The 24,041-nt window shown below is 55.4% G+C and overlaps 8 protein-coding genes across 8 annotated transcripts; 5 read left to right on the forward strand and 3 right to left on the reverse strand.

Moving 5' to 3' along the window:
* Window positions 1-858: 858 nt before the first annotated feature.
* On the forward strand, window positions 859-4,238 carry F5144DRAFT_3859 (uncharacterized protein). Its single transcript, XM_066784669.1, has 3 exons — window positions 859-1,160; window positions 1,226-1,431; window positions 1,487-4,238. Exons 1-3 carry the CDS (start codon window positions 865-867, stop codon window positions 3,907-3,909), a joined length of 2,925 nt encoding a protein of 974 aa, XP_066647659.1. The 5' UTR covers window positions 859-864; the 3' UTR covers window positions 3,910-4,238.
* On the reverse strand, window positions 4,193-4,831 carry F5144DRAFT_588099 (uncharacterized protein; the record flags this gene model as incomplete). The annotated part of the gene is made up of 4 exons (XM_066789893.1): window positions 4,193-4,369; window positions 4,409-4,480; window positions 4,564-4,567; window positions 4,608-4,831. 4 exons carry the CDS (start codon window positions 4,829-4,831, stop codon window positions 4,193-4,195), a joined length of 477 nt encoding a protein of 158 aa, XP_066647660.1.
* Window positions 4,832-5,606: 775 nt separating this feature from the next.
* On the reverse strand, window positions 5,607-6,675 carry F5144DRAFT_634638 (uncharacterized protein; the record flags this gene model as incomplete). Its single annotated transcript, XM_066792590.1, has 3 exons — window positions 5,607-5,778; window positions 5,847-6,354; window positions 6,414-6,675. The coding sequence occupies 3 exons, from the start codon at window positions 6,673-6,675 to the stop codon at window positions 5,607-5,609; spliced, it is 942 nt and encodes a 313-aa protein (XP_066647661.1).
* A 1,125-nt stretch (window positions 6,676-7,800) lies between these two features.
* On the forward strand, window positions 7,801-9,955 carry F5144DRAFT_624591 (uncharacterized protein; the record flags this gene model as incomplete). Its single annotated transcript, XM_066792204.1, has 2 exons — window positions 7,801-9,803; window positions 9,929-9,955. The coding sequence occupies exons 1-2, from the start codon at window positions 8,049-8,051 to the stop codon at window positions 9,953-9,955; spliced, it is 1,782 nt and encodes a 593-aa protein (XP_066647662.1). The 5' UTR covers window positions 7,801-8,048.
* Window positions 9,956-10,887: 932 nt separating this feature from the next.
* Window positions 10,888-13,449, forward strand: F5144DRAFT_616559 (kinase-like domain-containing protein; the record flags this gene model as incomplete). Its single annotated transcript, XM_066791846.1, has 2 exons — window positions 10,888-11,007; window positions 12,232-13,449. 2 exons carry the CDS (start codon window positions 10,888-10,890, stop codon window positions 13,165-13,167), a joined length of 1,056 nt encoding a protein of 351 aa, XP_066647663.1. The 3' UTR covers window positions 13,168-13,449.
* A 346-nt stretch (window positions 13,450-13,795) lies between these two features.
* F5144DRAFT_480173 (uncharacterized protein) lies at window positions 13,796-15,418 on the forward strand (the record flags this gene model as incomplete). The annotated part of the gene is made up of 4 exons (XM_066785213.1): window positions 13,796-13,993; window positions 14,045-14,168; window positions 14,240-14,702; window positions 15,076-15,418. 4 exons carry the CDS (start codon window positions 13,796-13,798, stop codon window positions 15,416-15,418), a joined length of 1,128 nt encoding a protein of 375 aa, XP_066647664.1.
* Window positions 15,419-17,395: 1,977 nt separating this feature from the next.
* F5144DRAFT_596943 (glycosyltransferase family 20 protein) lies at window positions 17,396-20,681 on the forward strand (the record flags this gene model as incomplete). Its single annotated transcript, XM_066790842.1, has 3 exons — window positions 17,396-17,938; window positions 18,028-20,005; window positions 20,059-20,681. The coding sequence occupies 3 exons, from the start codon at window positions 17,396-17,398 to the stop codon at window positions 20,679-20,681; spliced, it is 3,144 nt and encodes a 1,047-aa protein (XP_066647665.1).
* Window positions 20,682-21,666: 985 nt separating this feature from the next.
* On the reverse strand, window positions 21,667-22,393 carry F5144DRAFT_552769 (uncharacterized protein). The gene has a single exon (XM_066787767.1). It carries the CDS (start codon window positions 22,262-22,264, stop codon window positions 21,983-21,985), a length of 282 nt encoding a protein of 93 aa, XP_066647666.1. The 5' UTR covers window positions 22,265-22,393; the 3' UTR covers window positions 21,667-21,982.
* Window positions 22,394-24,041: the final 1,648 nt, after the last annotated feature.

Here is a 24,041-nt window from a genome sequence, read left to right on the forward strand (position 1 = left end):
GCTTCGGAACGTAGAAGCTCATCAGGGGAAGGCCACAGTGTCGAGGCCGTCAGAGGGAGCGCCGAGGGCGTCGTCTGTGGCAATGGAGAACCGCGTGTTTGAACTAGATATTGTATTAGCAAACCAGTGGCAATGTAGAGGAAGATTGGAAGTATTGTACCTTCGGGATCGTGTGCGCGGTCGGTTGGCTTTTGTCGCGAACACCGGAGGCAATACCGGAGAGCCAGATACGATGGCGGTAAGGCAATTATGAGGCCTACAACGGATATTATGACCTCTTGTGAGAGAGACATTGGTAGGATATCATGAGGAGGGGTCATAAATATATGGGCTAAGTGAGTTATCAAGCGACTGGCGCCAGGTGAGCAGAAGTCTTCCCAACTGCCGTACGGACGGTGGAATATATGTCTCATGATTCTTCACGTCTTGGCCTGTCTGATGCCGATATTAGGCGCCTACGCTGAACAGAAATCTAGGTAACACAACCCCCTCGGTGTTGCTCACCTTGGTGGAGTAAGTTCAGGTTATGGTTCTGCAAGTAACCAACCACCGCGTAAGAACATGATCTCACATCCTCAGGTTGTGGGAATGGCCAATCATTGAAAGAGTGACGCAGGTTGACTGAGGTGGGGACCCAGCTGTCTCTCTGACTGGCAGCTTTCTTTCCTTGAGGCTTGGAACGCTGCCAATGAGCGTTAGCCAGAAGATGCATGTCGAGACCCAGACCTTCATGTTGTGCTATTGTCCAATGGCATTCTTGCAGCGGTTCAGGTTGTGCTATTATCCAATCACTTTCTTGGAGCATTGCATGGTTCTCGTGGTTCGAGGCGGGCGAGGGCCGCAGTCTTAAATTCCCTTACAGACATGTATGTACCCGCCCGCACTAGGCTGTGTCTTCGCCCAACTTCAATCTCAACCGCCCAAAACCCCCATCAACGTTCCCTCACGCCTGCTTCTCGCCGCTGGGCAGTCCAACAAAGCCCCCCAAGCCAATTGATCAGCATGGCCTCGCTGGAGCTCGTTCCCCGACAGAAAAAGGCCCAGCTGGGGGACAGAGACTGGGAGCCCTGGAAAGACCTGGTGTATACCATGTACCTGGTCGATGGTGTGGAGCTGGAAGAGGTTGTTGCTGAGCTCCGGCGTCAAGGCCTTGATGTAAAGTATGTTACCGACCCTTTGTCCATGGTTTAGTCTCTTGTGTTGCTAATGTCGCGACCGTACTTAGCAAAGGAAAGCTCGAATCCAAACTCAAGAACTGGGGCTTCCGTAAGAAGCTTCGGCCCAACATCTGGCGCCACGTGGAACATGTTATGCGGGACCGGCAAACCTTTTTGATGAAGGCGACAACCGTCATCCTCTCAGGCCGACGTATACCCCAAGACAAGGTCAAGAACGAGACCGCCCGCCACAACCCACCCACATGGATCCGCTGTAAGGCCCCAGTCTTTATGCCCGGGTTGGGAATTAATGTCTAACTTTGCTCTAGCAATCCCTGCTGCTCCCACTGAAGACATCCCACTCTACATCTGCACGCCGCGAGGCTCTACAGGGAGCTTAGTAACTGGCATGCCCGACGCGTCCCAGTATACTTATCCCAAAGGCCTCCCGTGGTTTCAGTTTCTCGAATGCGACTTCAAAGTTTTCCTGCAAGACATCGAATTCCTGCCCAAAGTCCGGAAGCCGGTCACTGGCGCCCTTGCCGAGCCCGATGCCACCCATCAGCTTCTGCAAATCATGCAACGGCCTAATGTCGTGTCTCTGTCGAAGTCACAAAAATCAACACTTCTCCCGCCAGTGTTTGAACAAATCGTCCGGAGATCCCTGGGCATCACCGTCAGATCTGAAGAGATGGCTCTGCAGCTCCTGGCCCAGAAGAGCGTAGACCGCCTGGCTGCACAATTCGACATGGTTCTGCCACAAGCCCATCCCGACGAGAATCTACGCCGAGCTACCACTTTGGCCGGTGGCAGCCTACCTGACATTCAGGTGGAATTGCTCAAGATCTTGCTATTCCTCGTGTCCAATCGGTTCATATTCGACGGTCTTCATCGCGGGAACTTTGACGGCGCTCGAGAACTCGTTGCCCTCTGCCAACTTTCGGGTCTTTCCCAGCTTCAGGCACTTAAGAAATTAGTCAACCACTCTCATCAGAGCCTAACAATGACAGCCATTATCGACACCTTGTTCAAGGCGGCTGTCCTCACTGGAGCCGCCGGCTTCGCGAGCAACTTATTGAATGCAGACTGTCGACTTAGACCCGATGAAATGGTTGGGTTTCCGGTGTCTTATGAGAGGATCACCGGGGACCGGTTTCATACCAGTGGGACGCCAGTTGAATTTGCTCTCACGAAACGCTACGAAAATCTCATCACGGTCTTGGTCGATGCTGGAGCCAAACTCCCTTCTTACCGACATCCCTGTGAAGATTGGTCGCTGCTTGCTGTGGCCATCTACGAAGACTTTCCGAGCACCTTGATCCAGTTCCTACGCCAAAACGGCGCCCCCATCAACGGACCCCGTTTTGAGGCTCTGCATGCCGCTTTCATCACAGGGAACCTCCATCAAATTGAACGACTGGTCGCCCAAGGAGCGGATCTCAATCGTCCATATCGAGGCCCTCTGGTAGATTGGGTGCCTGCTCTTTCCATTCCCTTTGCAAATAGTGATTACTTCAATGTCCTCTGGCCAATTGAAGACGTGGGCTGTCTCGGTTTTGCAGCTTCATTCCACAGCGCGACCAAGGTTACCAGATCCAAAAAAACACTCGGTTCCTCGGAGGGCTTCGCTAAAGACCAAGACAAGGCACTAGAACTATGCAGGTTGATCTATAGCAAATACCGTTCGCAAATGGACTTTTCAGACGGGCGCATGACAGCCGACGCCATGATTATCGCGTCGGCGCGTGGATACACCAAAGTCATCGCATTTCTTTACAAGTTTTCAGCAAGCGTCAACACCCCGAGCGGTCACTTGTCTCCCCTCTACGCGGCGGTGCGATGGAAACAGGTGGAGGCTGCCCAACTGCTTCTCAGACTTGGGGCACATTCTTGCCCCCCGACGGCCAGCCTTGTTGGTACTCACTGGCACACCAACTACCATCTTTTAACGGGTAAGGCTAAGTGCCCAGTGCCGTCTCTTCTGCAACTCGCTGCTTCCCAGGGCTCCTGTGAGCTCACGGAACTCTTGATACAGGGTGGCGTTGACGTTGATGAGGAACGAGAAATTGCGTTGAGCAATAACAAAATCTTTTGGCCACCATCGGTCAGGCTAACACCACTGGAGGCCGCACACCGAGAGGAGATTGCATTTAGCATCGCCGAGCACAGTTTGAGGCCCTTCCAATTGGCAGTCATGTTGAAAAAGTGGAATGTTGGACTTAAGCTTCTACAACGCGGAGCAACCGCAACTGCCAACGATCTGTTTGATGCAGCCGCTGAAGGACAGCTGGCGTTGGTTGAACAGCTCCTCGACGCAGGAATAAACCCCAGCGAGTCTGTCAAAGATGGCGTTACCGCCTACAAGGCTGCATTGTACAACGGCCATAAAGTGCTTGCGGTGCGTCTGGCGATGGCGGGGGCCGGTGGCTGGGACGGAGACTTTGCATCAGCATTCCGGATCCTAGATATCGGACATATCAAGGCCCATGTCCCACTGAGCATTCTTGGAGAGCCGTGGAAGATGTGCGCGGATAAAGAAGGGAGATCTTATCTCGAGAACGCTTTCCTCAGTGGCAATGAGGAAGTCATCATGATGGCCCTCGATCTGGATGCGACTGCTTACGATTCAGGGGCCTTGTGCGCCGCGGTGTTATCCCTGAGGAAGTCAGGCCAGAGAACCCCCGCTTCTTATGGAGCTACTACGGAGACGCAGCATGGATCTCGACAGCACCCATGTGAACTTGGCACTTGAGAACCACGCAGTGTCCATTGCGGCATGGCACGCATGCCCAAGCATCATTGCAGCCCTCCTAACATGTCCACCCCCCTCCCTCACACAGTCTTTAGCCACCCTTGCACGCCCCAGGACCAAGTTCGAACGGCCTCTCCGTGATCCGAAAGATGTCTCAAAAACATTCTTTCGCGGACCACCATTCAACGGCTCAGATAACTGGCATATGTCGCCGCCTTTCATGGTCTCACCACTCCTGTTCGCGGTGGAGGGGAAGGCCCCTAGAGAAATGGCGAAAATGTTACTAGAGGCAGGATACAAGGCCGACGGTTTCACTTTGTGTGCTGCCATATCCCAGGAGCTCCCTTTCGGCCTCATCGAGGGAATACTTGAGAGCTGTGAAGACGTTGACGCGAGGTGTGCTGTCGACGTGAACTGGTTTCCTCGGGGCAACAATACGCCACTCTGCATTGCAGTCCACCTAGGGCGCGTGGATATCATCAAGGCCTTGCTCGCTCACCATGTCGACATAAACGCCATACGAGGAGCGAATCGCAGGACCGCCCTCGCGGTCGCCATCCAGTATGAGAGACTCCACGTCGTGGACTTACTCCTCAGCGTAGGCGCCGAGGTCAATGATCCAGGACCGTCGCCGACCAAAGTCCGTTGGCCCACCGTACTAGAGCAGGCTGCTGAGAAGGGGCTCGTCGGCTTGGTACAACGCCTCATCGCTCGTGGCGCCGACCCCAATGCTCGCAGGTGCCAGCGTTCTGGACGAACAGCTCTCGAAGCGGCAGCTAAGAACGGCCGCCTCGACACAGTGTACTTGCTCTTGGAAGCTGGGACAGACACGGAAGGGTACGGTCGCGTTCAGTATTTGCGTGCTATTGGCCTGGCATCTTATCATGGGCATGGCGCGGTGGTGGAGCTTCTTAAAGGGCATCGTGAATGGACCGGGGAAGATTTCACGCTTTGGAACCAGCTTTATCCTCCTACAGGGGACATGGCCGGCTTCTACCATCAACATTGTGTCCACCCGCTAGAGCTCCCCCTCGGAGAACTCGTCGAAGAGCTGGCTAGCTTTGACAAGAGCGATTATGATGCGGATCTCGAGGGCGAAGCTGAGTACAGGGATGATCGTTACTCTACGGCACCCGGCCCATGTGACATGCTGGTCGCCCGTCTGATCATGGACCGTGTAGCTGAAATTGCCAATACCAGCCGGGATTCGAGAATGGCCTTAACTGAAGAGGCCGCTCGGGTGGCAATCCAGGCCATTCGGAGGTGGTCAGAAGAATCGGAGACGCCACTAACATGTTCCAGCATATGGAACGCTGAACATGGCGCGGCGCGGCGCCCTCTGGAAGCCTGTGATCTTTGCGCTTTCGACGTTTGGTACTATCTTCCTTGCAGTCTAGCAAATTACAGCGAGGAGGTGGCGGAAATGGTAACCCAATCTCTGCGGCAGTGGTCACCTCCATTTGACACGGTAGCTTGCCCAGGGGCCACACACGACAATCGGTCTTCTGGGTTTTGTGAGCGAGATGATGTCACTATGAAGTGTGACATTATCGAGGACAGTCTACTGGATTCACACAATGCCCCAAGGCCAGACAACCACGACGACAGTTCTGCTGTGGAGGGCGGGGATGAGTGGGAGGAACAGTGGGCAATCATACTTGCGGAGATGACAGAGGGTCAGGAGCTAAGTTTCAGTCCTATGGATTGTGGGTGGTAGGTAGATGCATCAGGAATTTGCCTCCAAGGCTTTGTTTTCCAGGCCGCGTCCTCGTCTCGTACTCTCGCCGGTCATCCGCAAGGCTTAAGTCCTTGTTGGGGGCAGAACTCAACAGACCACCCCCTGCTGCTCTCTCTTTCTTCAATTCACATCTACGAAGGACGACATTTCGCTCCAGTCCACCAGCTCGGTCCCCCCATCGCTCAAAAGCTGGGCATACGCCTCGTCGCCCAGGTACCACCAATCCGACTCTAACTTCGCGTGCAACGGCCCAGGTCCCACAAGTTGAACCCCCTGCCGCCCACGACTACCCCCCTTCCTGCCCTTCTCCCTTGTTTCAACAAACCGAACAGTGTACGGACACACACCCCACCCAATGTCATCTCGATCCACCCGAAGGCCCTCGACGCCGATGAATCCCTGACGAACGAGCTCTGCAACCTCCTTGTCCTCGCCGGTTTCATCGGCTGCAATCGGCTCCTGGCCCCGTGGCCACGCTTTCCAATTCGATGCGTGTATCCTCGCGACATCACCGCCGTCAGACGCCAGGCTGACGCCTTCTTCAATCATCCCCTTTAGTCCGGTGCATGATTTTGGTTGTCGCTGCTGTCCTTTCTTAGAGTCGTTCCCCTGGTGGTGTTCCGGCCTTGGTGTTTGTTTTGATGCAGCAGGCAACGGAGACATCCCTTCTTTGGTGTCCGTCCCATCATCGGCCCCACGAGCGTCCCCTCATCAAGCTTGCTGAGCCCTTCAACAACGGAGACGCCAGTGATGTTCGTAGAAATACTCGAATTCAAAATTGCCTCGTCCTTGGCCTCATCTGCCTCCGTCGCGGCCACCTTGACAGCTCGTCTGTAAACTTTGGGCAACGTCTTATTTCGCTTGGCTGCGTTCTCCATGCGCACATTTTCGCATTCTTCCCGCTTTGCGCGTAACAACCCTTTTGCTACGAAAGTGCGGACAAGGCAGGGCCGTCGGCTCCAACCTGGCCTCGTGCGACACCAGTCACACTCGTACCAGTCATATTGATCTCTGTAATATCGGCCCATGTGTTGGAAGACCAACAGCCACGATTTCAAAGTTATTGCACATATGATGAGAGCTTACAACAATAATTTGAGGTGCTCATAAGCCATTCAGAAGTGATTAATTGATCTCTGGTTCTATCTTTTTCTCCTCTCAGAGCTCTTGAGAGCAGGTGGCTTTATCCTAAATCTCTCCTTTGTCTCCTTAAGTTAACCCGTGGTTATCCGGATCTTTGTGGTGCCAGATGCCATGAATCCGTTTCCGGTACCTGTCCGTTTCCGGGTGTCATGACCGTTTCCGGTGCCATGACTTTCCAACACCATGGTGTTGTGTTTGTGTTTTTAGTGGTGGTCTGTAGAGTATCACGGTGTTGAGAAGGAGAAATACAATGGGATGGAATTGGGATTTGTATTCTTAATTCATGCGAAGACTGTTGCGTCGGATTGGTGGCCGGTGACTCACTGCCCGAGTTGTGGTTGAAAATGAGGACATCTGTGCCGTGGATGATTTCAGGGGTCTCGGTTCTTGTCTTGTTTGAAGCGGATGATAGCGAGCAGCCCCCAAATTGCCAAGGAGCGCTGCCCGAGGTCTAGTTCATTGAAGTTGTCTGGGCACATCGCTGCAGGCGCCTTATACAATTGCAGCAATAGTCTCGTCGTTTTCGTGCCCGTTGGAAGGGAACAGATGATGACTGTCCCCAGAGTTAGGACTGTCCCCAGTGCCTCCATTCGACCCCCATACACAGGGCAACTCATCCGCTGCGAGTCACGATCCACCCCCTTTCGAGATTGTTGATGTCGTCAAGGATTCTGGTTTGAACACTAAAGAATTACCGAGCCCGGCAAGCTGATATGATCCTTACCCTGAAGGTGCCTGTGTCGGCCTAGTCCCACAGTAAGTGAGACATCAAGGTGGTCTTCCCCGCATAACCCGAGGTCCAGCTGGGGCCCAATCGGCCAACGACAACACAAGTCGAGGATCGTGCATTGCACCAACCAGGTAGGGTCCAACCAAAGACACCCTCTTGACCTTTTGGACTTGAGACCAGCCACGCGTATCGACCTAATTAGGCAACGATCGCAAGCCACAGTTCAACCCCAGAGCTGAGCATTGTGGAGTTCACCAACGAAGTCCAAACACGGGGCGTAAAGTGTCTCTGGTGTCAAAGAGAGGGAATGACCGAATCGGATCAACGCTTCCTTGGGAGCGTGGCGGTCAACATGGTAACCGAAGTCGTAGGGCGTGGTGGTCCAAGACACTAAAGTCTTAGCTATTAAGGAACACTCCCTGCCTCCCAGTGTCTTGTACACATCAATATTGACATTTTGCTGCTGAGAAAAAACAACAACGGCGTCCATATCGACATCCGAGGGTAGCTCTCATCGCACGTCTCAACATGGACCCCAGGCAATGCCCGTCTAGGAGCCGCGACGGATTCTTCGTTTTGGCGAAGAGCCATGCCTACATGTCTTTTAGCAGACGTTCCCCTTCCCCCAGCATGGAACCCCGCACAGATCCCGAGAAGATCCCCGATAGTCCCCAAGAACCTCCACAAGACAGGCTGGAAGAGCTCTTGAACGAACTAAAGGATGTCTACGATAATGAAGCTTGCGAGTACCGGCGATGCTTGAACATCGTCGCCGAAGACCTAAAACATGTACTGGCCCAAGAATCCATCCGCCACCTCCCCATCGTCTCCAGGGTGAAGACCTGGGCCTCCATCAACGGCACTGCCCAGCGGCGACAGAAGGACCGGATATCCGCGCAAGCGATTCGACAAAAGATGACGGAGCGAAATGAGAACTGGGAGCAGCATTTCGAGCGATACAAGATGAGCAAAACCGAGCTGGGCTACTTCAGGAACCGCGACGAGCTCAGCCACGTGTTCCACGACATGCTCGGCGCGCGGATCATACTTTACTTCCCCAGCGACACCAAAAAGGTGCTCAGCCTGCTGCAGAACGCAGGGTACGAGATGGCCAAGGACCCCAAACGGATGGGAGGCCTGGCGGACGTCAAGAGGCTCCGCAAGCTCCACGCGAAATGGCTCGACGCGGACGCGTCCAAGGCCGCACCCACCGACGACCTCGACCTGGACGGGGTGGAACAGCAGTTCTCGGGGTACGGCGCGATCCGGCTGGCCGCGAAGGTGCCGCGGCGGCTGCAGCCGCGGGATCTGGGGCCGGAGGCGGCCGAGATCTGGGAGAGGCGGGTGGTGGAGATCCAGGTCAGCACCGTGATGATGCACGCGTGGGCCGAGGTCGAGCACGACATGACCTACAAGACGCATCACGAGCGCGAGGTCACGCAGGACGAGAAGGGCGTGCTGGACATGCTCAACGGCCTCGCCATCGCCAGCGAGGTGGGTTTGCGCCGCCTGAGATCGCCGCCATCGTCGCCGTCCCCCGTGGCGGAGTCTGTCGAGGAGCTGCGCAATTGGCTGTACCAGCTTTATATCGCCAAGAATAGGAGCACACCGGCCGAGTGGGTTGATCTAGATCAGCTTTGGGACTTTTTGGTTCGGGGTGGCAAAAATCGACGGGATGCGTTCCAGCCCCTTGCTGAGGCGGCTTGGGAAATATTGCTGGAGGCCGAGCGCGGTGTAAGCTTTGAGCTCGACCATGTTCTGCCGTACATCATTATGTACGGCCGCCTGCCACATCACGCGATAGCAGAGGGCCCGAGAAAGCCGTTCATCGATACGAATCCGCCATCTGTCACCAGTGATGGCAACGGCATCATAGCAGCACTCCACAGAGCGGCCAACATGATCGGTAAAGTTGCCCTTCAGGGCCGCGTTCAAGACAGCCAGATCGATCCCCACGTAAAAGACAATAACGGCCGCAAAGCCTCCTGGTATGTTGCCACTTGCCAGAAGAACCTTGCCGAGATTACCGCTTCCCTAGCGGTCAAGTCGGGTGTCAGCCCTGCCTGGGCAGCAAAGTTCGCGAAGCTCCCCCACGATGGATTGAGACAAGCCTTCTTCGAGGCTGTAATAATAAACGAGCACGCCGTGGTACAGTTTATAATCGACATGGGGGGCTCCGCTGACTGGAAGAGCGGGGGGCTGTCTGTCCGCTGGAGTAAATACAACGCTCCGGCCCTCCACTATGCGAACTACTACAAGCTGAAAGAGATGTGCCGGCTTTTGGTCAGTAACGGAGCCAACAAGGGTGCCACTGATGCTTATGGAAATTTGATGACTGCCAGAGCGTGGGGAGGACCGAAGGGGTATGTATGAAATCACTCGTAACGGAAAAGCTTAATGTCGTGCAGCTCACCTGGCCTGGGCCCAAAGAGTGAGCCGGGGCCATTCTTTTAATGATACCACATTCTCTTCCTGTACCCTCTACTGAATTGGAAATATGCACCAAGCTGCTGCTTGCGGGGAATCTCTGCTACGTGAGGGGGCACCCACGCGGCGTAAAACACCGCAATAGAGGGGTCATTGCGGCGGTATGTACCCATTTGGCTTTTAATTAGTACTCCAGGATATCGAGATCATCCTACGCAATGATGTAGTCCAGGAGGCACACGGAGCAAACGGGAAACGGCGTTTTAAGCCTTCAGGTCATCACCCAACTCGGCGTGTTACTTGTTCCTTTACTACGACAACCACGTACGCACCCTCTGGTCGAAAAGGCTGCACTCCGAGTGTAAGTACCACCGAAACCTTCGACTGAAGGACGAAAGAAAGCATTCGGAAGCCAAAGTCTACTTTCATTCGACCCGATTTCTTTTACCTCTTTCTCTTTTCTTGTCTATTTTACTTTCTTCTTTTCTTAGTTTTTCGATTCCTTCATGTTGCTTCGCTGGTGGCACGGTCTACCGTTAGTCACAGTCAAAAAGCGAACATGAATTGTGATTGTGGACCAGCCAACTCTAAGTTTATTCCATGTCTATTTAGCGGGGCATTGTCCTTGTTCCTTCGACGACAGACCAGGTCGTTCAAGGCGCCGGATTCGATATCCATCTCCCTCCCACACCTGGTGGCTAGCTACCTACCTAGAAAGGCAGCTTTCTCTTCCTTCATTGCTTATTTCTTCGAGCCACCCGAGTTGGGTCGGGAGCCCGACGGGCCCGGAGTAGCCCCCTTGGCGCCGATGAGGCCGGCGGCGCGTAGGGCGGGGATGGCCTGCTGTTCGGTCCACTCGGTACACTTCTTCAGCGGCCTCCGCGCTTCTTTGGGGGCGTAGAAGGTCAGCGGAGTCTTGGTCTTGAAAGGCTCCGTCTTCATGGTCTTGGAGTTGAAGGCCTTCTGCTGCGGTGGCGGAGGGCAGGCTTTGAGAACGGTATCGAACCGACTCTTGAAGTTCGCCGCGTCGGTCCAGCCTAGCAATTCCGATGCGTGGAGCGTCTTGGAAGTTTTAGGGTCGTGGTATGCGATGGACTGGTACTGCATGCCGTTGGCTGAGGTGATATCTCCAGTGACGTGGAACTTGATGCCAGAACCATCCTTGGGGTTCGATTCGACGAAAATGATATGGTGGTAGCGGGGCTGCGGCATATCGGGGTCCGCGATGGCGAGCGTGAACTTGAGCTTGAAGACTTTGTACTGGGACGGGGCGGACATGGCGAAAAAGTGCAGTGGTTGTTACCTAGATAGATAGAGGGCGTTTGTGGTGCGTGTGTTAGTAGGTTGGTAGGAAAACTGTTGAACTGTTGAATGCTTCTGATCATATAGCCTCCCATTGCAAGCCGATGTTGTTAAGCTTTATACTAGCAACTTGAACTTCAACGGAGGGTTTCAAAATACGCTTCATCGGTCATGGATGATCCACGAGTTACTATTCCTGGACCCAGACACTTAGTCGAGGCCTTTATCCTAGACCCAACGTCCTGACGTCAACCGGATGTGCAAACTTAACAAGTCAAACATCTTATTGATGGCGAGGAGAGTTGATTACTGGTTCCATTTACGCGCTAGAAAGGTACCCAGGTGGGACATATACTTCCTATCCTAGGACCGCGGCCCCTGACTCTCGGCTGAAACACAACGTTCAGACGTCAAGCACCTCCATGCGTTACGATAAATCTGACGACTACGTACTTACGCCTTATAATACGCTCCAAGGCGTTTTAGGCAAAGGTTGGTACTTTAAGTGAGAATTACTGTGTGGCGTTTCCGGCTTCTTCGGGGGCTACCAAGTACCAATAACAGATGTGGCCCAGCCAAGCGCCGGAACGCGATAACCTGCGTATTGGATCCCACCGCCCCCGGGGTTAAGGCATGTACTAAAAATACCTGCTCGTTCATGGGAAAACAGCCACACTATTGTATGGCCCTTCATACTCGCGAGCCGTCGTTTCGGATTCTCGGTTGTTTGTACATACAAAGTGCATACAACAGGTGCTCAAAAGGCAAAGTCGTGGTGTCCGCGGCGACTCAGCCCCGGGTATACGGTATCACCCAAGCAGTTAAATTATGATAAGATCCATGACTCGCTGCGCCCAGCTGCCCCGCCAACTTCAAACAATTTCATGTACACGGGCACATTTAAATCGCGTATCTTGACCACTCCTGTCTGCGACAAGACGTTAGTTCCCAACCACACCTCTTTGGAGGCTAACTACCCCAGTTGACGACTACCATGGCGGCCTCCACCGTGACGACGCTGCCTTATTTCTGCGATCCAGATGTGTTGTCTGCTCCGCTCCCATCCACAGAGGAGATCATTGCAGCCGACCAGACCTTCCCGACCAATGCTGAAGACAAGTACCAGCAAGTTGCCCTCGTCAAGGGAAGATTCATCGTCAAGCATGGCGTATCGCCGTGGGTATCTGAAAACGAAGGTCACGCCCTCTTGCTGCTCGCCAAGTACCCCTCCATCCCGGCGCCGCGGCTCTACGCCATGTATCGAAACGAGGAGAACAGACTCTTCCTGATCATGGAATACAAACCCGGCACACCACTCAGCACTGTCTGGGACGGACTCTCAGAGCACGACAAGCTCGGCATCACCGGCGAGTTGCGGGACATATTCGCCCAGGTGCGCCAGGTCCCCTCCCCCGGGGTATTCAGCAACACGGCGGGTGGGCCCCTGCGACATCGCTTTTTCTTGTCGACAGAACCCACACCCGAGATCAACGGCCCTTTCAAAGACGAGAGGGCCTTCTCCATGGCCATGGCGATACGGTCTCGCAGGAATTGGGAGTCGAGCGGATACAAGCCCTGGAGCTCCGAGTTCTTCGAGCGCCATCTCCCCACCGCCCTGACCGGCCACACCAGCGTCTTTACGCATGACGATCTCCAGCGCAAAAACGTCCTAGTTTCTCGGGGTGGTGGGGCGGCAGATGGCGGGAGCTTGGACGAGGGCGCCGGGGGATGGCGTGTGACGGCTGTTGTGGACTGGGAGAATGCTGGGTGGTACCCGAGTTATTGGGAGTATGCCTCGGCTTTTGTGGATTTTGTTTGGGACGACGACTGGCCCGAGAAGTTTGAGAGGATTGTTCAGCCTTGCCCCCTGGAGGCGGGGTTGCTGAGGTTTGTGAGACAAGACGTGGATGGTTACTGATCCACAACCGCCACGGGAACGGAAATATCAAGAACCGCGCATACGAGAACGACGGCCTGTAGCCGCGAGAACTTGAAGTACGGCCTCCGAGCCCATGGCTGGCCGTTACAACCCCTGCGGCGTGCACATCATTTTCCGCATGGATTAATGCATGGCTGCCTTGAGCACTATCGAGTCTGTCCCCATCTGCCTACTGCCGAAGCTTCGGTAAGTGGGGATACATTATAAAGGTGTTTAGATAACTAGCATGATGTAGAAATCCAGGATGTGATATTCCTTGAAATGCTGTTTCATCCGACCCCCTCCAGTGGCATAATGAGAAGCAGTCGACCACGGCAGCAAACTTCCGGACCAACCACTGCATTTTAAAGAGCTGCAACGTGGCCTGGTAAAGAAGCTACCCTTACAAAAGCTCCTTTACTTGGCGAGGCCCAACCGTTCGGACGTCAAAGAGCTTCCCCACGGGTCTCCGGACACCGTCCGAAGATGGATGGCAAAGTGGATAAACTCGTGCATGTGAAATGTGCGGTTATGTTCAGGCCTTGCCCTTATAAACCGAGGCCTACGGTTTGCCGAGGCAACTTTGGTGTTGTCAATTAACCCAATTCCTCGATAGTACTCAACTGTCATGGCATCAACCCCGACTTTTCAACTGGTCCAGGCCGCTGAGGAACTGCTCACGAACGCGAAGAAACTCGCGGTTTTGACGAAACCGGGCGATGAGGATAACGAGCTGGACCTCCGGCGCAGTATCGCCCACACAGCCAAGAGCATCGCGTTCGAGACAGCCCCAGGAGTCGATGTAGTAAAGTCCGATTGGATGGTGGTGGGTGCCCCCGTAGACACAGCTTCTGAGCCAGGCCACTAAACGCCGCAGATGGCTGATATCGCAGCATGGAACATCTTCATCGACTGGAAAGCCTTCGACCACATCCCGCTCGACGGGCACATCTCAGTCCACGACCTCGCCCTCGCCCTGAACGCCCAAGAATCACTCATCGGTATACCAACCCTTTAGCCCAAACCCACCACCCTTCTAAGTTCTAACCAACCTCCCCTCCAAAATAAACAGCCCGAATCTCCGCCCAGCTCCTCTCCACGCGCAAACTCCTCCCCGGCCCCACCCCCAACACCCTCCGCCACAGCCGCATCTCCCCCCTCTACCGCAGCACCCACCCCGTCTCCGCCCTCTGCACCGTCGCAGTCGGAAACGCTATGAAGCCTTTCGCCCACTGGCCCGCCTACTTCAACACCGTCACCGACAACACCCCCAACACCCACACCCCCGACACCCACAACACCCACAACGCCCACCCCCTCCCCCCCACCCGCACGGAACCCCCCAGCCAAACCCAAACCCAACCCCAACCCCAACTCAACACCCCCACCCCCTTCGCCTTCGCCTGGGGCCACCCCGCCCTGCCTCCCTGGGAGGTAAAGGCGCTCTACCCAGACTATGCGCGCGCCTTCACACGCAGCATGCGTGCGCGGGAAATGGCTGGCGGGGATACGGTGTGTGTTGGGCCTGGGGCGCTGTATGATATGGCGTGGGTGGGGGTGGAGGCACAGGCGGCGGCGGTGAGGAGGGGGAGGGGTGGTGGTGGTGGCGGTGGTGGTGGTGATGGTGATGGTGGTGATGGGGTTGGGGTTGGGGGGGAGGTGGCTGTTGTGGTGGATGTGGGGGGTGGGCTGGGGCAGTTGGTGAGGGAGGTGGTGAGGGAGGTGGAGGGGTTGGGGGCGGGGCAGTGCGTGTTGCAGGATCGGAGGGAGGTTATTGAGGAGGCGAGGGGTGAAGAAGGGTTGGAGGGGGTGGTGATGATGGTGCATGATTTTCATGAGGAGCAGCCTGTAAAGGGTGAGTATCTTACCTATCTTACTTCCAGGGACTACCTTTGGTTGGGAATGAAGGCTGGGGGGGAGGAAGCTGACGATTTCAGGGGCATTGGTGTACCTGCTTCGGAGGGTTCTGCTCGACTACTCGGATACGCTCGCCACGGGCATTCTCCGTCGCCTCGCAGATGCCCTACCTACTGACAACCCGAAAGCTAGAGTCATCATCATGGAAGAGAGGCTGCTGGACGTTCCGACACCGCAAAACTGCCTGGTGGACCTCGTCATGCTCAACCTTGGCGGGAAGCTTCGGAACGAGGCCATGTTCAGAGAGATCGCGGGCGCGGCAGGGCTGAAAGTTGTGGGTTTTTTCGCCCGGGAAGACGACTCCAACTCCGTTGTTGAGTGTATGAAAGCATAGAACTCAGAGCTCAGTGGATAAGCCCATCATTGGGAAGGTGATCCGAGTTGGTACGAGTCACAAAACACAACCATGATCGCCGCGAACAAGCCCGGTTATATCTTCTTGAGATGCGTAGAGGCCGGCTCCCCAACCTCGGGAGCACTCCAGGCAGGCAGTTTGTTTACCAGGATAAACTCTCAACACAAAAGACTCAGCTCTGGTGATATTTTCCGCTGTGCCAAGACGGGACAGCGTGGTAGTTGAACCCGAATATGCGTATGGCTTGGGTTGTATGAGACTCAATGTTGGACATAAACATATCCCAATGTCAGAATCAACACGAAACACCCATCTTCTGATAGTGGCGAAAAGGGGGTGGCTTAAATCCCGCAACGGCTGAACCACGACTCGTAGTACCTCTCGGCCGAGTTCCTGGAGGCTAAGCGCAGCACACCCACCAAACGGGACGCCCAGGCTTGGCAAGCAGCGCTGCAACCATGGGCGGTTGGCTTCGATAACAACGCAACGTCTCTCCATGCCTAGTGCAGGTTGCGGCTCCTGGCACAGCACCTTGCCCATCTCAAAGCCTTTATCTACCGATGAGGAAAGAGGGTGCCAGAATGAGCATTGCATCTGTGTGGGCGGCCCGAGGTTGCGTCGCGGCAGGGAAGCCAGTCGGGTTGCTGGATCGAACCATGTGAAAGACTTCTTACGTGCAGGCTGCAGCGGCAGCAAATGGCTGCAGGAAGCGTGGTGCCGGGGAATTGCGGCCAAATTCGCCGGCTCAACTGCGGAGGGTACGGCGGGAGTGGGAACGAGGTGAGAGGCGAGGCGAGGAGCGGGCAACAAGCGAAGGAGGGACTGTCTGAAAAAACGAAAATGGCGCAAGTAGGTGAGGTACTTCAATGGTTGCAATGCTTGAAGGCATGGCTACCTGTGTTTGGGCTCGTTTCAGTCAGGAACCGAGATGGCTGTAAACCAGGATGGCTTGTTGTTGATGTTGGATAATGGAAGTGGCAAAAACCGGCAGGATGTTGCAGGAGAGAGAATGCATCAGATCGATCTGGAACTTCGATGTCCCTGTTCAGGCCCGCCATCCCGTACCTGGCGAGCCTGGGCGGCTGGACCCACTCCTCCAGCACCTTCCAACGAATGCAGGAAGGTACGAATATTCGTACATTGACACTTTTAACGCTCCGAAAACACGCGACGTGGTATTCCTTTTGTGCATTATCAACCCCTTGACCTCGTAATCTGTAACCTCTTGGAGATGTCAGGATTTGAGGGAGATTATCGAACCTACCCAAAGGCAAAGTAGAAAGTGATCAACAGTTGCAGTTGCACTGCAGACAAGGTCCAGAGCCCAGACACTGAACAGTGAACTTTGAATCTCTGCCCTTGCAAGCGATCCCCGCTAACGCTGTAATTCCCAACTTCCGCTGTAAGCAGGCGGTGTGGTTTTTTGAGCGCGTCAGTTGGCAGTTCTTCGTGCCCCGCCATCGTCATCCCCACTATTCGTGACTGCCCCGCGATTTCGCACTGCCCAAGCAGCGAGCTGTTGCACAATGGTCGGGCGGAATTGAACTCTGCAGAGCTCGGCAGAAAGGGAGCAAACAGTAAAATCCAGAACTCGACAAGCGCTGCAGCCAGAGTTGGGCAAGAACTCGTGAAACCCCCCCTCGACCAAGGCCAGTCTTAAACAAGACAAGTCTGGCCGATAACGAGTGCCCCCGCTCTTGTTGTTGTTCTGGCTTGCATGCAAGGTCTGGACCCGTTTGTGCCCCATTGCCGCCCGTCATTTCTTCGAACCTGCCAAGTTGGCCGGCCCTTGTCCCCGCTACTGGCTGCCCCGCTGACGTTGTTCGTGAGCTCATTTGGGTCGCCCTTCTTTATTTACCTCGCGATTCTTCTCCCTTTCTCGTTGGCGCATTTCTTGATTCCCCTCCGCCACAAATCCTCACGAAACCTCACAAATCCTCACTGGATACCGCCACCATGGATCAGAACGGAGGCACACTCGATAGTGCCCGCAAAGCGGATCCCGCCGAGCCCAATGACCCGCGACAATTTGTTCCGGAACGCGCCGAGTCTCTTCCGCCGCACCTTCTTCCTTCCGTGACCGAAGTGCCCGTCACACCGGATATTACCGAGACCAACGGCAGGCTGGATGGCGATGACACTGGTGAAGCAGGGCACAAGTCCGAGCCCGGCTACTTCTCGAGGCATGATGTCGACCATGCCATTGCCGCATCGCCCGGCCCAGATTCCACAAACCTCGAAGGCCAATCCTTCCAGAACAAGATCGACATTGGCGCAAAGGAGGGCAGCGACTTCATGCGGCGCTTGAGCGTCGCAGTCATGGGCAGTCCTACCAACATTGCTCCTAGCACCGCCCCCGGCCCAGAGATTAGCACCCCATCTCGGTCGTCCATGTCCGATATTCGGGCTATTAGCCCGGACCTGGCGCTCACTGGGAACATCATCTCGGCTACGTTCAACATCCCCCACTCGCTGAAATATCGCAAGGGTGCCGACTGGGTATGTGCATTTTTCTGTTTATTTCCTTGCATTATTTTATCGCTGCAATTGCCCCTCAACGCGCTTGTGACACAGACGCATCTGCCAAGCTCAAATGGAATGGTGGGGCTGATGTCATCGTTTTTCTGCAGGAATTGGCTCCGCGCCGCGGCCAATCGGCCTTGTTTGATTCGTTTTCGTATCTCTCATCCGACGACTCGCCATGGAATCACACGGTTGTCGCTTGGACCGGCGAAATCGACCAGCCCCCGGAGCTGTCCCCGCCGGACACCCCACCCAGCACGACGGTCCATGTTCGGCCCCTGAATGTCCTCTCGAAGCCGATCCCTGTCGATGCCGAGAAGCGACCGCCGACACCGCCCGCCGTGGACGGCCTATGGATCCCGAAAGAGGACATGCAGCGCCTCGAGAACCAGCTCTCTCACAACCAAAATATCAAGACGGTCCCAGTCTGGCTGGCGGACGATGTGGAGGGGCACGACGATGGCATCCGGCTGAAGGACCAGGCGCGATGGAGGCGCTATGCCGAGCATGAGCTCTACACCCTCTTCCACTACAAGCAGCACGAGCCGACCGATGGACGCGCCGAGCGCGTACAGTGGGCCGACTACTTCCGCATGAACCAGAAATTCGCCAGCAAGATTCTCGAGGTCTACAAGCCCGGCGACGTCGTCATCGTCCACGACTTCAACCTGATGCTCCTCCCGAGCATGCTGCGGCAGCGCGTCCCCCACATCTACATCTCCTTTTTCCTGCACTGCCCCTTCCCAAGCAGCGAGTTCCTCCGCTGCCTCTCGCGGCGCAAGGAGGTCTTGGAGGGTGTACTCGGCGCGAACTTGGTCGGTTTCCAGAGCTACAGCTACTCCCGTCATTTTGCCAGTTGCTGCACGCGCATCCTCGGCTTTCCGTCGGACAGCTCGGGGGTGGACGCCTACGGCTCGCGCGTCGAAGTTGGAGTCTTCCCGATTGGTATCGACGCTACTAAGGTCGCTAGCCTCGCGTGGACAGACTCGGTCACCGAGAAATACAGGGCTCTCAAGAGCATGTACGCTGGCAAGAAACTCATTGTGGGCCGCGATCGCCTGGACAGCGTTCGTGGCGTCGCGCAGAAGCTCATGGCTTTTGAGCGCTTCCTTGAGATGTTCCCTGAGTGGCGCGATAAGGTGGTGTTGATCCAGGTTACTTCTCCCACTAACATTGAGGAGGAGAAAGAGGACGCCGAAAATAAGATTTCGACGCGCGTCAACGAGCTGGTCATGAAGATTAATGGCGCCTACGGCTCGATTGGCTTCTCACCTGTCTTGCACTACCCTCAATACATCAGCCAGGATGAGTACTTCGCCCTGCTGCGCGCTGCTGATATCGGCCTCATCACCTCGGTGAGAGATGGGATGAACACGACGTCACTGGAATACGTCATCTGCCAGCGCCAGTCCGCTGGACCACTGATCCTATCCGAGTTCAGCGGCACCGCCGGTTCTCTCAAAGATGCCATCCACATCAACCCCTGGAACCTCACCGAAGTCGCTGAGCAGATCAACCACGCGTTGACCATGCCCCAGACTAGACGCCAAGCGATGGAGCAGAGCCTCCTGTCTCACGTCACGAGCAAGAATGTGCAATACTGGATCGCCGGCTTCCTGCGCCGCCTGGTTACTGTCCTCGGCAGCCGGAAGAACGTGACGGCCACACCCCTTCTTGACCGGTCGGCCATGCTCCGCAAGTATCGCGCTGCCAAGAAGCGCCTGTTCATGTTTGACTACGACGGTACCCTGACCCCCATCGTTCGGGAGCCCAGCGCCGCCATCCCCTCGGAGCGCGTCATCAACAGCTTGAAGGCGCTTGCATCGGACCCTCGGAACGCCGTCTGGATCATCTCTGGTCGGGACCAAGACTTTTTGACACAGCACCTCGGCCACATCACCGAGCTTGGCTTCAGCGCCGAGCATGGCAGCTTCATGAAGCACCCTGGCGCAACCGAGTGGGAGAATCTTGCCGAGCAGTTCGACATGGGCTGGCAGAAGGAGGTTCTCGAGGTGTTCCAAACGTACACCGATAGAGTGCAGGGTATGTGGTTGTTCCTCTGTCATCGTGGTTCTTGATGCTAACATGCAACGTAGGCTCCTTCATCGAGCGGAAGCGGTGTGCCCTCACCTGGCACTACCGCCTCGCCGACCCCGATCAGGGCATCCACATGTCGCGCGAGTGCCACCAGGAGCTCGAGAACACGGTCGGGCGCAAGTGGGACGTCGAGGTCATGGCAGGCAAGGCCAACCTCGAGGTCCGTCCCACCTTCATCAACAAGGGCGAGATCGCCAAGAGGCTCGTCAACACATACAACGCCGAGCTGCGCGCCGCCGCGGCCGCGGCCGGCAACGGCAATGGCTCGACCGGCGAGGACGCACTTCCGAATAAGATCGACTTCGTCCTCTGCCTGGGCGACGACTTCACGGACGAGGACATGTTCCGCGCGCTCAACGGCCTGTCGCAGCCCGGCGACGGCCAGGCCGAAGCCGACATCGAAGAGGACGACTGCTTCACGGTCACGGTGGGCGCGAGCACCAAGGTCACGCTCGCCCGCTGGCACTTACTCGAGCCCGAGGACGTCATCGAGTGCGTGGCGCTCCTTGCTGGGGTCGGGGGGAGTGGCACGGGCGCGACCAGCGGTGGCGTCCTGAGCATGGGCGAGGTCAACCTCGCCGCCCTGAGCGCCGTCGAGGACCACATCCCCGATCCCCTGTGAGTAGCGGGGACGGGGATGGGCCTGGGGTGGAGGGCGAGAGTTAGGCGATGGCGGGCTTTCCTTTCGTCGCCTATGATAGGGTGTTCGGGGTTGGGGGGGCAGCGTCTTGGTTTTCAGCGATGACTTCACTTTGCATGCATGAAGGGGGGCTTTGGGCGAGGCAATAAGGCGTCGAGAGCCGGATACACGGGGGGCTCGGCCTGCCTGGCCCTATACGTTGATGGGGGGCATAGACTCGCCACGCGTTGCTAGCTTTTTTCGCTGACTGGACCGTTCTTGTCTCGTCTCGTCTGCGGCTCAGCGTCGCGTCCTGTTTCGTTGCGCCGCGTCACGTCACGTCACGTCACGGATAGATTTGTACTGTACTTTACTTGCAGATAGTTGGGATGGCGGTTTGTCTCCCTTGCATCAGCCAAGGGTTTGGGATGATGGTTTGTCTCCCTCGCAGTCACTAGCGGCCCGTAGTTTGGCAGAGATTTGCACAAAACAACCCTTCCGGTGCCGTTCTTGGGTGATTGGTGTTGTTAATGCTTAAGAGCAGTTGTGCTTTAGCTATCTATCATATGCTGTTCAGTAAGTGGGAGCTCACTGGAATCCAAATGGAGTTGCACAAAAGAGCCGGACGAGTATTCACATACGAGAGGAACCCAAATTGTCAGCAATAACAAAAGGCCTTCCAACCCAAGCAATTAAGATAACTAAGGGCGCCAGCCCATTCTTTGCACCAGGAAAAGGAGTCTGTCAAGGTTCTTTCTTCTCGGATTCGGGCTATAATGCTTTAGGGGGTTTCACACTCTCTGATGACATCAATGTAGACTTACGTTTTTTCTTTTCGTTTCAGTGTGGAAGTGATGTTGCTGGTTGGAGACATTTCTATCTCAGCTTGCGAGAGCAGCCGGCTGTGACGGAGTTATTATGATCGGAGGCGGGGCCGTAGCCGGAGCCAGCAGTGGGGCCGTGTCCGATGGGAACCCACTACCATGAGTCCCTCTGGCGCCCTGTCGTTGCTGGACGAGGAGATGACCGCTTCCGCTGAGTTAGTGACCTCATCAAAACCTTTCAGACGGCAAACGAACTGACCGGGGGAGGGTTTTCGAGTCCGGTATATTTTCCGATTGCACAGTTAAATGCGGCGACCGAGTTTGAGCAAGTTAACATACACCGGTTCGACAAGATTCACTGCTGCAGTTTTCTTTCCTAATGAGAAGTTCCACCCCACCGGTCTCATTCTAGCCTGAACCGATCCTTTCTTGATCAACCCCACGCCAACCCCCCCTCCCTCCCCTCGAAATATCATCTTCCTACGGGGAATTCCCCGAATTGCCCATCCCCGGCTCGGAAGGGCACCAGAGACCGCAAGGGCCCATGGCGACTGTGAGATAACCCGATACAGTGCAATACAGCTGATCCTTGTAACAGTATGGTGTCATCGGATATGTGTCTAAGATGATGGGGCAAGGCTCTGGTGAGCATTCCTTGTCGGTTTGAGGCGTGGGAAGAGCGTTGACAGGCTGCGAGAGGGGGAAGAGCAGAAGTGCCAGGAGGTTTAAGGCCCAAAACGAAGATGAGATGTCGGGGAGCATGGTGTTTTGCGAAGATGGACGAGTTAATCAGGGGTTAGAGGGTACGTCGAGTTAGGTTGGAAAGTATGGTTGGAGGGGAGGTATAAAGGCGGAATGTTGGTATCTGGGGTTAAATAGCATCTAAGCCGTCCGGTTTTGGCGGCTAGGCTACTCACTGCCGAATAAACTACCGGCTTGGGGATGGTCGGTATGCCGCCGATTAGATATTTATGTTATAGAGATGTTCCAATCGGCTCCGCGAACTCCAGTCTCGGCAAATCTCAACCAAGTAGTCAAGTCACCAATAACTCAACCGGCTATTTCGTAAATGGACGTGGATCGATGAAAGACTATATCCCCCTTTCAGCACTCCCTGATAAGCGACTTAAGGCTCAGCGTCGCGGCATTCTCGACCTGGACCGGTATCCAGAGCGCTTGTCGGTCCGCCACGGTCTAAGCATTGACTGTTTCCAATCAGTACGGATGGCCTTGGAAAGTAGAAGCATTGTGACAGTAAACGAAAGAGAAATGTCAGACTTGTTCTGGGAGCGGGCAACTCTATCGCCAATCTCGACGTTGCGATACGGTGGGGTTGGCGGAATGGTGACGGTGCGTGGTGTGGCGGATGGTCAGGGAGGGAGGATAAAGCTAGGGGAGAAAAGGGGATGTTTGTGCTGACGCATGCGGATCTGATGCGGAATAATTTTGTGGCGGAGAGGTGGACTGAGCAAGGAGGGCAGAGGGTGTGGGTTGTGATGGGGCGTATTGGTCGGAATTTCAATGGATTCCTACCGGGATATCTTGAGTACACAGCGATAAATGTAGTTTTGGCACGATAAGAAGTGGCTCAAAGTTCCAAGCGCGGTGGCTCCGAGGCGGAAATGCTCAAAGACGAAACTAAAGTTGACGCGGTAACGGGCAACCATGGTGGTAGGCAAACTTAGGTTGTTACTCACTTCAGGTCACGCACCTCAAGTTTCCGATGATTCCACCAACAGGAGTTTGACTGCGATGAAGAAGAAAAAAATACAAAAAGCTCACCGTCTAACCCTAGTTACCACGCAACTGAGGGGTAGGCGGCTACGAAAACCCCGGGGGACTTTACTTCGTGGGGAGCGCACCTGCAGGGCTCGAACCCGTGATGTACCTCACAACTCCCCAAGTTGAAACCGCTGCGGCACCCGTAGTGGTACTTGGGGGGTGGGTGACAACTGAGCACGTGGAACTTGTACATGTAGTGCCGAAGGGTCCGAGTTGGGATGGCGGGCAGGAGCGGGAGAAGCCGAGTGCGGGAGAGTTGAGATGAGATGGAAAGTGATCTTGGCACACCTGAGGGATCAGGGATGGCATGTGAAGGCACCTGTGTTCCACAGTTCGATATGCTAGCTGAACTTGCGAGTGAATGTTTAGTTTAACGTTGGCGATCTTGGACGAAGTCCTTGATGTTGTCGGTTCCAGGTTGAGAGACCCGGACACCACCTTGGCCAACCACGCAGGGTCGCGTGGCGCAAGCTTCCAACATCGCACGTTCCTCGCCTAAGATACCTACGTATGCACGAGAAAGCATAATATTATTATTATTATTCATACTCCGCTATGCCCTAGGGCGTGCCGGACCCTCTGCTATTTAGTGTACAGGAAAACCGTGCCCTCCCGGGCCGGGTGAAAAACCCCTACCAACAATCAAGGAACGATGCGTTCTGGTGAGTCTACGTATACAAAGAGAGGAGGCCTCCTGGCCTCCGAACGGGGGCGCTTCAGGCCGCCGTTTCCAGCTCGAGCCTCCTGGCCAAGCTGT

Source organism: Chaetomium tenue, assembly GCF_020726465.1.
Source record: "Chaetomium tenue strain MPI-SDFR-AT-0079 chromosome Unknown F5144scaffold_1, whole genome shotgun sequence".
NCBI classification, from domain to species: Eukaryota; Fungi; Ascomycota; class Sordariomycetes; order Sordariales; family Chaetomiaceae; genus Chaetomium; species Chaetomium tenue.

Bases quoted from the DNA above. Each gene is read 5' to 3' on its own strand.
- F5144DRAFT_3859 (XM_066784669.1), top strand. From the start codon at position 865: ATGTATGTACCCGCCCGCACTAGGCTGTGTCTTCGCCCAACTTCAATC. The intron at 1,161-1,225 runs GTATGTTACCGA...GACCGTACTTAG, and splicing joins CGTCAAGGCCTTGATGTAAA to CAAAGGAAAGCTCGAATCCA. The intron at 1,432-1,486 runs GTAAGGCCCCAG...ACTTTGCTCTAG, and splicing joins CCCACCCACATGGATCCGCT to CAATCCCTGCTGCTCCCACT.
- F5144DRAFT_552769 (XM_066787767.1), bottom strand. From the start codon at position 22,264: ATGCTCCCCGACATCTCATCTTCGTTTTGGGCCTTAAACCTCCTGGCA.